This window comes from Myodes glareolus, chromosome 7, assembly GCF_982192425.1.
Source record: "Myodes glareolus chromosome 7, mMyoGla1.1, whole genome shotgun sequence".
NCBI classification, from domain to species: Eukaryota; Metazoa; Chordata; class Mammalia; order Rodentia; family Cricetidae; genus Myodes; species Myodes glareolus.
This window is the reverse complement of record NC_142032.1, coordinates 65,107,714-65,120,034: the sequence shown is the minus strand read 5'-3', so window position 1 is coordinate 65,120,034 and position 12,321 is coordinate 65,107,714. Positions and strand designations below refer to the sequence as shown.

The 12,321-nt window shown below is 51.7% G+C and overlaps 1 protein-coding gene across 1 annotated transcript in view; it reads right to left on the bottom strand.

Moving 5' to 3' along the window:
* The window catches only part of Stk32c (serine/threonine kinase 32C), an 85,843-nt gene that overhangs the window by 4,211 nt on the left and 69,311 nt on the right, over nucleotides 1-12,321 (bottom strand). The window contains exons 3-10 of the mRNA XM_048455284.3: nucleotides 12,170-12,321; nucleotides 8,963-9,136; nucleotides 8,023-8,060; nucleotides 7,847-7,936; nucleotides 7,317-7,420; nucleotides 6,619-6,735; nucleotides 5,380-5,505; nucleotides 5,157-5,288 (exon numbers count right to left, since the gene is read on the bottom strand). Coding sequence (XP_048311241.2) covers nucleotides 5,157-5,288; nucleotides 5,380-5,505; nucleotides 6,619-6,735; nucleotides 7,317-7,420; nucleotides 7,847-7,936; nucleotides 8,023-8,060; nucleotides 8,963-9,136; nucleotides 12,170-12,321 — 933 coding nt within the window. The remainder of the gene's footprint in view (nucleotides 1-5,156; nucleotides 5,289-5,379; nucleotides 5,506-6,618; nucleotides 6,736-7,316; nucleotides 7,421-7,846; nucleotides 7,937-8,022; nucleotides 8,061-8,962; nucleotides 9,137-12,169) is intronic.

The window sequence follows — 12,321 nt, the reverse complement described above, 5'->3', positions numbered from 1 at the left end:
CTCATCTTGACACCATGTCAAGAGTAGGAAGATAAACCAGATGTTCATGTGTCTGTGTGTATCTGAGTGTGTGTGTGTGTGTGTGTGTCTGTGTGTGCACGTGCACATGCATGGTTCTGTTTCCTGTCTTGGGGGTCTCCTCTCCTTGTATCTACAGCAGGTACAAACCAATCAGTACTTGGCTGAAGGCGTGAGGGGACTCGGAAGCTCTCCATATCTCCACAGCTCTCTCCTTTGCAGGAGATATCACACCCCAACATTTTGCACCACAGCTGTGCCACCCTGAGAGGGGCCTCCATCCAGCAGAGGAACTGACTTTAGTCACCAATAAGAGGTTGGACTCTGTTCCTAGATGGGCCTCGCTGTGTCTCTCCATATACTCTCTGATGATGAGCAGACAGACAGAAAATTCCAGTCTGAGAAGGCAAAGGCAGTCACAAACTCAAGCCCCTCAGGGATGAGGGTCTGAATCGCCATCATAGACAGGATTCATCCAACCAAACACTGAGACTAGCAGAGGTGCATTATGAGGGTGGGAAGGAACCAAACTGGCACTGAGGCAGTGGTGAAAAAAAAATCAAGAATCAGGCATGGCCTTGACCATGCGAGTAGCACCCTAGCAGGGGCGGCGGTCCACCCACTAACCTCCACATCAACACATTCCTAGGAAGATAAGTGCCCAGCGGCCTAAGGAGCCCCTACAAAAACATCTAATAAACCTGTCTCTGAGCTGAGCCGTGGTGGTGCACACCTTTGTGGGAGGCAGAGGCAGGTGCATCTCTAAGTTCGAGGCCAGCCTGGTCTACAAAGCAAGTCCCAGGACAGCCGGGATGGTTACACAAAAAAAACTCTGTCTTGAAAAACAAACAAAAAGTGGCTCTGAGTGAGACAAGAGATAGAATTGAGGACTCTTTCCTACAGACTCCCCTGCAGCTGGACGTTCTCTCGGTCTCTCCTGGTCCTGCTGGACCAGCTTCTCATGCATTCCAGGTGCTGTCCTCAGGAGGCCTCCTACGGTGTCTTCCTGTGCTGGTTCCACCGGGCCTCTGTGCTGAGTCCCCATGTTCAGCTCTTCTCCAGTGGCCTGCAGTGGGCTGTTGGAGTCCTTGCCAATACACACAGAGCCACCAAAACCTAGGTCAGGGGTAGGAGCATGAAAACTCGGCTCCTTTAGAACTGGTCACATCTGCACATCATAGTCCGCACCCTTGCTTGCTCAGGCTGAGGCATGCTGCCTCCATGACTGCTTCCAGCCATGCTTCCTTAGCGGCTCATATCTATGCCCGTGAATCCTCAGGTCAGGAAGACATCAACAAGGATGAATAAATGTTCAGCGGCAGTACTAGACTCCAGATGTCACCCATGCTGACAAAGAGCCTGGGAAGTGGCAACCAGGTCCAACCCCTAACGCTGTTGCAGACAGATGTGTTGAGGAGCTCGGGTGTTGTTCCTAAACTGCTCAGAATTCACTAGAAATGTAACTCAGACTAGCGCAATCATCTCGAACAAAAAGAACAAAGTGGGAAGAGCTACAGTTTCTGGTTTCAGCACTGACTTCAAAGTGACAGCCACCAAGACAGCACATGCCGGATGAGGACAGATCAATGGGCGAAGAAATTAATCCATAAATAAACCCTGCTATTTATAGTCAGATTGATTTTTGAAAATGGTGCCAAGAAGTTCCATGGGAGAAAAATAGGCCTCTCAACACATCTCTGCAACCATTTGATATCCACAATCAAAAGAATAAAGATGAACCCTCCCCCGACACCACACATAAAAATCGGTTCAGAGTAGATCACAGACATACACACGAGACCTGGAGCTAACAACACACAGGCAAAATCCTCAAGACTACAGGTTCGGTGACTCTCCCCCACACAAAATACAAGCAGTGGATGCTCCCAGCAGCCCAGCATCAAAGACTCCAGCTGCAAATGACATGCCCACAAAGAAAAGACAGTCTGGCAGGAGAAGCAAACATATAGCAGTCATCCATCTGATAAGCATTTGCATTAAAGTGTAAAGAAATAACTCTTAAAATTAAACAAAACCATAAAGATTTCTGCATTGGGTACTGCTCTGTAAACAACTTCCACATTGCCACTCCTTTTCTTTCAGCCAGAAAAACAAGGTTGATGTGCTGGAGATCGGAGGCTTTTCTTGGACCTGCCAGAGCTGAATATAGGGGGGTCACAGTGCCCCCAAATCTACAGAGGACAACAGAGTCCCTGGAGCTGACACTAGTGGATCAAGAACTGCAGGAGCACTTCCCGGAGGACCCCCGAGGCTGTATTCCTAGGGTACCACTCACCCATTCCTTTATCGGGCTTCATTCCAGGAAGCCAAGAAGTATTCATGGAGGACCCAGAAAGGTTCCCCACTTAGAAGAAGAGGAAAGAACTGCCAGGTGAAACACACCCAGAGTCTCCCCTATAGAAGTAGAAATGGGTTGTCCAAGGTAAAATCCACTGTAGTGGGGAGGAGAGCTTTCTGAGAGCAAACTCTTGCTAGCCTTGGCATCACCTGAGGGGAGGCAACGAGCTGGGGAATGTTGGTGAGGGTGCACACGTTAATACAGACTACAGACTCTCCCCACCCGACTTCTGCACGGAGCAAATGGCAGGGCATAGTACATGGCGAACAGTGCTGGCAGGAAGGGACTTTCCTCTTGGATAAAGTCATGTTGTCTGAAGGTAAACTTTAATTGGCTAACAACGTATTGCAAATTCTACTACTTTTACATTGATTTATGTGTGCACATGCACAAACACATGTGTCACAGTGCGTGTATGAAGGTCAGAGGGCACCTTTCAGAAATCAGTTCTCTCCCTCCACCATGTGGGTCTCAGGAATCAACCTCAGGCTATCGGGCCTGGCAGCAAGCACCGCTCCCCACTGAGCCATCTCGCCAGCCCTCCTAAATCTATATTGGAAGAAGTGTAATTGGTGAACTGAGGGAGGAGATGGAGGAAGATCATGTCATGCTTCATGAAAATCAGAGACGGCAAAGCTGGATAGGAAAGAACAAACACAGTAAGCAGATTGGCACAGAACATTGTGGGGTATGGCAGGGCACGCCCCTAATCCCAGCACTTGAGTGGTAGAAGCAGGAGATCAGACATTCAAGGTCATTCTAGACAATAAAGTGGGTTTAGGACCAGCCTCCGTTACAAGAGACCCTGTCTTAAAAAAGCAACCAGAAACCCACAGAGAATGCAAACAAAATACTCCATCAAACCAAACAACAACTACCAAAAAAAAAAAACCTAGCTAGAAAACAAAAACAAAATCTTCCCTGCTTCATACTGTGTGGTGGTTACAACTGAAGCCGCACACTGAACATTCAGAAGCACTGACGAGGACACAAAGCATTAGAGCCTCAGACGTGGCCAGTGGGGGCATAACATGGCACAGCTACAGAACACACCATGGTGGGTTCCTGAAAACCGAGGCACAGAGGTGGCACATAAGCCAGATGTAACACCAAGGTCCCTCCCAAGGGAAACAAGAGCATACCCCCACGGGGACCTACACACAAATTTGCAGCCGTGTTACAATGAGTCAAGAGCAGAAGTGGTCCAAAGCCCAGTCAGGTGACAAATGGCTGAGGGAAATGTGATACAGTCGTGAATAAAAGACTAAACAGAGGGGATATTTCTCCCAAGCAGAAGAATGGAGGCCTTTGGGACAGCGTGGGTGAGTCTTGAAAACATTGTGTTGAGTGCAATAAGTGTGCAGGATCACACACTATGATTCCATCTAGGTGAATGGACACCTAGATGTCAGAGCAGGGACATCTACAGGGACAGAGGCGGCTGCCATGCCTGCAGGGGAAGCCTGGAGAAGAGCAGCTGATAAGAGGGGCAGTGGGAGAGCTCTCCACTCAGACTGTCGTGGCAGGTGTGCTGGAAGCCAGCGATGTTGCACTCCGTGTGTGTGTGTGTGTGTGTGTGTGTGTGTGTGTGTGTGTTTTGTATGCGATGTGCCTATAAGAAAATAAAGGTATTCATTAAAGTGCCTCCGTCTTGAGGTTCTCAGTTTTCCATAAGAACGCTGGATGTTTTCCCAGTGTTAGCCGACTTTCAGAACACTTACCACCCTCCATCAAAAGCCCACCAACTGCTGCAGGATGGCACCGAGGTCCGCCCGGTGTAGGCGTCTACCCATCCAGAAGTCAGCACGGCAGTTAATGTCTGTATATTCTCCACATCTGGATTCTCACACTAGGCCCCCCGCTCCAGCAAAGAGCCAGTATCAATTCCCCAAAGCCCTGGTTCTAAAGACCCCAGCCAGAACCTCTGCCATCCCTACTCTTGGCACCTGGCCCAAGAGCCATCAGACTGAAACATAACACACAGACACTGGGGTACCATGGGCAGCTGGAGGAGAGAGAGAACAGAAGCCCTACCTCCCTGCCTGGTTCTGAAAAATCAGGGCATCAAGGGGATGATCCCAGTCCTGTATCCCACACCCACTCAGGAACAACACAGAGCCCATCAGATCTGGGAGGTCATACTCCAGAGAGGCCCAAGAATAGGGGCAAACAGTGACCATTGATCGCTACCACTCGGGTGTCAGCACATGACGGTTGCTCTCACCAGCAGCACCATGGCATCAGGAACAAGACTGTGACTTCCCCCTCAAATGTTCAGGATCTAAACCCTAGAACCTGTGGATGTGACTTTATGTGGGATGCTAGGATTGGCAGCCACCCCAGAGCCAGAGAGTCAGGGAAGGATTGCCTTCTTGGAGCCTTCAGAGAGCAGAGCTATGACAACATTTTGATTTTGGCCACTGGCACCCCTGAGCACTGATGTACCAGGACACAAGTCACCTGAGCACTAATGTCCCCGGGCATAGCATCAGGGGCTCTTCACTCTCAGTGTGTGCCCACCACTGGTCAGTTGGTCCCCCAGCTGATTGATGTCCAGAAGGAGCAAGCAGCTGAGGGCAGCCATGTGGAAAGGCCAAGTATGACCAGGGACGCTGGTAAGGATAGGGGGAAAGTCCTAGGCTTCCTTGGGACTTTAGGAGACTATTGCTGAGCTAGAGAGCACATGCTCTGCCCAGAGGCCATGCCAGAGTGCTGTGAAGTGACCTTGCACACCACACGCAGGGGTGGGGAAGACCCGCAGCCTGAACCCAGCACTCACCGACTGTGAGCTGTCCCTGCTGCTATCCCGCGACTTGTTCTTAGCCAACCGCTTTTTCTTCTTGTGCAGAGGCCTCGACTCCAGGATCATCTCTTCCAGCTCAAAGGTGGGGTCACAGTGCAGGCGGCCTTTCTGTGTAGAGACAGGGTACTGAGCCCAGCCTGCAGGTGCCACCCCACCCCACCAGCCTGGGCTTGCCTGTCCCAGCCCATGGGCTTCTTACATTGGGCACAAAGCCCGGCTCCACCTTCTTCTCGCTCAGGTCATCCCAGAGCACATGGGCCAGTGATGGGGCTGTCTGCATGTCTTGGAGACTGGAAAACCGGTGCTCGGGGTTCACGGTGAGGAGCTGCAAGGAGCCCCCCTCTTAGACGTGTCCCACAGAAGAATGGCCACCTGCCCCAGGTTGAAGCAAGCCTTGAGGATGTTCACGGGTCTGAGGCGTTGAAACCTCAGGATCATAAGTGGCATGAGAGGAAAGGTTGCATCAAGTAATATGGCCCAAGGGATTCTGTGATCCCAGTGCCCTGCTGCCCAAGGACAACAGAGGACCTGTAGAGACGTCCTACCAAGATTTGCCAGCAGGTGGCAGTGGTAGCCTGGTTAATGTTCTCTGATACTCGCATGTGGGTCCAACTATAGCAAAGCCTCTTATTACCAGGTAGACCTTCCAGGCTCCGGAAACCTAGGCATCCACGCTGGGTCAGGACGTCAAGTCAGTAGGGCCAGGTGCCTCCTGTTCAGGTTTTGTATATAGTAACCATTTCTCACACCTGTCCTGACTATGGGCTCTGCTATCTAGATCCACCCATTGGGATGCTCCAATCAACACATTTAGAGAAAAGCTCATGATGTGATAAACAACCCATAGTCCAGTCCCAGGACATATGGTGTCCCTGCATCCCTAGTAGCTCTTATCCTCCATCCTCCTTCCAGCTGCTATAGACAAAACCTGGATGTGAGACAGGGAGGGGGAGGTTGGCTTTCTTCCTTGTTTGCTCCCTGGGAGTGGTGACCCCAGGCCCTATGTACCTTTCAGGGTGGAGGCAGGGGCAGAGGAGAGCACAGTTTGAGCCATGCACCAGCTCGGTACTCTCTCCCTCCTAGAGGTGTAATGCAGAAGGCTTGATGCCTGAATTCTTTGCCTGGGTCTGAGTATCTTGTGAAGTGGGTGATGGCAATGTCCTAACGCATGGGTTCCTGACAGGATTACAGACAGGGGCATGCCATTATTTAACCCACCATGAGGGGCCAGTCAGGCTGTTTGTGAGAAGCTTCTGCAGAACTAGAAACCCACTTCGCTGAGCCAGACAGGGTCTCAGAGTGGTTGTCCAGGAAAAGTTACAGCTGTGCTAGGGAAGGGGTCTGTGCCCATGGAAAGATGGGGTACCTCTCTGAGATCCTGACAGAGTGAGTGCAGAAGGGATAGAGCTCTGGGGGGTGAAGGGGGAAGGAGGCTCACCTTCCGTAGCAGGGCGACCATCTCCTTGGACCAGGTGGGCACATATTGAACACTCACGGTGCTGAACAGCTGAACAAGCGACTCCACGGCGTTGTTCGAGTGGATATCGTAGGGCCTCTGTGGGCAGGGATGTACTGTACCAGGTGCCCCTCTCCGCCCCTGCACCCAAGCACAAGTGCAAACACCCTGGGAGCCCATCTGCACTCCCTGGTACAGAACCAGCTCTGAAAACAGCAGCTACTTGGTCCAGAGCCCAGGGGTAGAGCTTGCACCAGGACTGAACCGGGTATCACAGCCCAAAAGCTCATCTGTCAAGAATATCCGTGCCCTACCACCACTAAGACTAAAGGCCTGGGTGGGTCAGTCCCAAAGGATGAGACATCCGGTGTTCAGCAGACTGGGGTTCCATGGAATGGTGGGGGTACCCCAAGAGAGGATACAGAGGGCAATATGAGGCCTAAGCAGATCAGGATGTTCTTAGAGAGAGAAAGAGAGAAAAGCAAAGTCCCTTCCAGGAACCTGCTGGACACATGTCCTGTCCATCACTGGCCACTCAAGGAGACTCACTTGCTCGGGCATCTATTATACTTTGCTAAAAGCCTGTGTCCTCCAAGGTTTGGGTGTACCACCCTCCCTCCCTGACTCTCAGCCAGTCTGGGGCGAGGAAGTGGATAGCGTAGGGTCACAAGTCTCCATACCCATCCGCGTAGCAGCTCGTAAGCCATCACCCCCACCGACCACCAGTCCACCTCGAAGGAGTAGCCGGTCCCGCCATTGACGAATGAGTGGAAGATCTCTGGAGCTTTCCAACAGAGAGAAGAAAGAGCTGAGCTGTGGGGCTAGAGGGGCTGATAACCGGGCAACTCGCAGCCAGGCCTGGAAAGAAGGCTGCACCGGATCTAAAAGAGAACCTACCCACCATGATTCTGCACTGCTCCACCTGCACGGAGCAGCACCCTCCTGGAGCAGCCCACAGCAGCTAAAACATTGTGCATAGCTAGACCATTTGGTTCAAGCTCCGCTCCTCTGTTCTAGGAGTGTGCAGGGATGGAGGGGGCATCTCATTTTTCTATTCCGTGACTCTCATCTACACCCGCAGAGTTTTCTACACATACACAATTGATCATATAAAAAAGCCTTTCCTGCTAATCCTCTTATGACTTTATGTCTGACTGCGGCAGGGGCATGGCCCTGCATGGCCAGGTGTCACCTGAGGCCTTAGGCTTACCCATGTATGGTTTGGTCCCAGCTAAAGCTGTTGCCCTCTCCCCATCCTTTATGATGGTGGCGATGTTGAAGTCGGTCAGGTGAGCGTGTCCTGTGAAGAGAGGATAGACACGATTGTCCAGGTCCCGGGCCGGGTGCCCACACTCCTTGCGGTGTCTCAGAGCTCCAGACACTCACCTTGCTCATCCAGGAGAATGTTGTCAGGCTTGACATCTCTAGGAAGACAAAGGGTGACAAGAAAATTAGCTGGAACCCACGCCATTCCCACCCTGACATCTCTGACAGTCATGGGCTCTCCAGATGCTCCACCAGAGGCAGAGGCTGGAAGGCATGACTTGGTATTTAGAAAGAATCCTAACATAGGACCCGGTGTGAGGTATGGAGAACACCCTCCACACTATTCAGAGGGCACCGAGGCCACCCAGAAGCCAGCGACAGGGAAGCCACCAGCAATCCATGTTCTGAGTCATGGTGACCAGAGAGCATCTAGGACTGCACAGAAGTGCATGTACAGCTGAAAGCCCCGAAGGACCACGGAAGACCTGCAAGGCCATGTTCCCTCCCCAGAGCGCTGGAACTGCACGGAAGTGAACTCATGTACATTTCGCCCACAGCTTGGTTTTGGTCTTCTCCCCTTGACTTCCAGACACACACTAGTACCAGTAACGTTATGGTCAGATGACAGAACCCCCAGGGCAGAGAGGCAGAAATCAGGCTTCTTTGACTACTAACACACCTCAGTTTCCACTGAGGCTGAAGGATTTCAGCCTAATTTCTGCTCCCTAATTCTACCTGTTTGCTAATTAGACATTTCCCAATCCCACCTGCTCTGCAAGAACACCACAATCAGTGTGAAGTCCCAGGATGTGGTCATGGGGCAAATAAGAGTCAGCCGGATGTGGCCCTGTGATCCACCCATGAGGACTAAGTCCTGTGTCGAGACTCAAATGGGGTTGTTTGGATAGGGTTGAGGAACAGGTATTTCTGAGAGGGTGGGATGCAGAGCCAGAACAGACTCTGCTAGACCAGGAATATCATCCCCTTAGGTGGTGTGATCCAAGGTTACTGCCAACCACTCAACCCAGGTGGGCGCGTCATCCCGCAGGTGTTCACACACCTGTGGATGATGTGCTGGCTCCGCAGGTAGTCCAGGGCCAGGGCCATCTCACAGATGTACAGCCTCACGGTGTCCTCTGAGAACTGGACGTTCTGCTGGAGGTGGTAGCGCAGGTCTCCACCCAGAAGCAGGTCCACCACCATGAACATGTCCTCCTCATCCTGGAAGGAGTACCTGTGGGCATCAAGGGAAGACTTGGCATAGGAATGGCTGGGGAGCCAGAGCAATGGCTCCTGCCTCACCTGGTCCTTCCTCCTTCCAATCCGACCGCCATCCTGACTAAGGCAGCGACGACACCCTTGCTCATAGCTGCACCAAGACACCAGGGAAAACTCAACAGCCATGCGCCTGAGGGTGATTTGGCTGTGGGGCAGGGGTACCCAAGAGTGACAACTGGAGAACAGAAACAGTGAAAACTCCTGAACTGTTTCAGGTTTCCCTGGTTTCTTCTATGAGAATAAACAAAACAAGACAAAAACACTGGCTGGTGAAAGAACTTGAGACAGTACCAGTGAAATGCTTAGTGCAGAGTTGGGCAAGAAACTGGTGTTTAATGACCAGGAAGCCATGGTGATGATGGTAGTGGTAACGGTGATGATGATGGTGACAGCAATGGTCATGATAGCACTGGTGATAGTGATGGTGGTGGTGATGGTGGTGATATTGGTGGTGCTGGTGGTAGTGATGGTGATGGTGATGACCGCAATGGTGGTGCTGGTGAAAGTAATGATGGTGGTAGTAATATTGGTGGCTGTGGTGAGGATTGTGATGTTGGTGATGATGGTGGTGACAGTGATGGGGTGCTGGTGATAGTGCTGGGGGTGCTGGTAAAAGTGATGGTTGTGGTAATACTTCTGACGGTGGTGGTGATGATTGCAGTGGTGGTGGAGAGAGTGTTGGTTGGTAGTGTTGACAGTGGTAGTGCTGGGATGGTGATGGTTGTGATATTGATGGTGATGGTTGCCATGGTGGTGGTGATAATGATAGCTGATAGTGGGGATGGTGGTCGTGGTAATGGTGTTGGTGACAGCAGTGGCGGGAGTGGTACTGATGATGGTTGTAATGATAGCGATGCTGGTGGTAGCGGTGGTGATGCTGATGTTGGCAATAATGAAAATGATGGTGGCAGAAGCAGAGCAATGCTTTACGGATGTCCTTCCTCTTGGTAATGTCTTTTGTGAGCTCTCGGTGGTAACTAATTCTCACACAACTGACTCAGAAGAATTACAGAGAATTCACTTTCATGTTTGTCCCACTCCCTGTCCTCCACACCCACCCTCTCTCCTCAGGGGAAGGCGGTCTGGAGAGGGTAGCCTGGAGAAGGTGGCCTATGCAGGAGTCCAAGGAAGGGGTCTGGAAGAGGGTCAAGGAACAAAGAGAGCTGGGATTTCATGGTGACCCCAATGCACACAGCCCTAGATGGCAGGTGACATCCCTCAGAGGGCCACACTATGAAAAGGTAGAATGTAATTTAGATTCTGAACTTCCGGCTTGTGGCCGAAGTCACACCAACACCCGTTCAGCTGTGCACAGCAGCACTGGGGACCTCCTGCTTCACAGACGAGGAGACTAACAACAAAGAGATCAGGTGTGCTGTCTACAGCATGGTAGGGGACTCAATCCAGAACCCAAACACCCGACCATTAGGCAACACTGTCTTTCAGAAAGCCTGGGGAGGTTGGCTTGCTAAGGTCCCAAACAGGAAAATCTTGGTCTTCCTTTTTTCCACGACATCTCAGTGCCAACACCGTGTGGCTCCCACCTGACAGCGATTCCCCTCCTTTCTCCTGGTCCACCCCTGTGCCTGGGCCTGACCGCCCAAGCTACAGCGTGACAGGATCAGGTTGGAGGGGTACTTCTCACTGAGACCTCCTCGCCACTTTAGAATGGCGCTCAGCGTGCTGACAACCAGATGGAATGTGCACCACAAAAATGCTCTCTGAATCTATCACTCTCCAGCCTGCCTGGAAAACAACAGTCACAGCACACTAAAGTGTCTGAGTAGGAAGGAAAGCCATTGAGTCATGCTGCGTCGCCTCTGGGAAACGGCCACTGTCCACTTTGAAGTTTCTTGACCTACTGTAGCAAAAATAAAATTGCAGATTGCAGTTGGGGGGATGGTTCTGTGCTCTCCAGCAAGTCTTGGGTTCACCATCAAACAGAACACACTTGCTTTCCACTACCCCAAACAGCACTTAGCTGCTCCTTCCTGAAGCTCTGCTAAAGGACACAGGGTCACCGACAGGGAAGGGGCACCTGTGACTTCTAAGGGCTACTTTGCCACAGATCCCTGCTGTTGGAAACCCTGTGGTCCACCTAGCCTTTGTCCATCATGCCTGTCCAAGAGTACAGCACAGAACGGTCTATGTGGGAAGTCTATATAGCCCACAACAGGAAGCAGTCAAGGAGAACCCTTGAGTCTGAGAGATCCATGTACTGGAGGGGGAAAGGCCCCCTTGAGTCAGGGAGCAGTCCTGCCATGGAGCGGACCCTGGGTCCTTCCTGGAGAGGAAGGAATCAACCTCCTAGCAGTTTACAGGTTCTTATGCATCTAGCCCTCATTTTGTGCAGTGTGGTGGCCTGAATGGAAATGGCCCCCGTGGGCTCATAGGAAGTGGCACTATTAGGAGGTGTGGCCTTGCTGGAGTAGGTGTGGCCTTGCTAAAAGAAGTCTATCACCAGGGTGGGCTTGGAGATTTCAGAAGCTCAGCCTAGGCCCAGTGGCTCACTCTCTCTTCCTACTGCCTCAGGATCCAGACTTAAAACACTCAGCTACATCTCCTGCACCATGTCTGCCTGTGTGCTGCTGTGCTTCCCCCTATGACAAAAACAGACTAAACCTCTAAACTGTAAGCCAGCCCCAATTAAATGTTTTCCTTAATAAGAGTTGCCGTGGTCATGGCATTTATTCACAGTAATAGAAACCCTAACAAAGATATGCAGGAACCTGAAGGTCCTCCCCTACACTTGGTAATACAACTTAGTGCTAAATACTGGGCTCCTAGCAGACCCGGGGAGAATCTATACAAACCCAGTAGACCATGGGCCCCTGGAACCATCAGGCCCTGAGCATAGAAGCTGGAGAGATGGTGGGGGCAGGGAGGACTAGCGTGGGGCGGGGGGTGAGCATTCCAGCAGCCTTGTCTCATTCCAGAGGGCAAATCCTGTTGTGAGGGGCAGCCCTGGCAGGCCCTCGGGTGGGCTCACCAGAGGTTCACCAGGAAGACATGCTCGATCTCCTGCAGGATCTCCAACTCCCGGAAGACGTTGCGGACCTCGTCACGCTCGATGCATTGCTGCTTGTTCATGTACTTCATGGCATACATCTTCTCGGTGTCCCGCTTCTGCACGATACACAC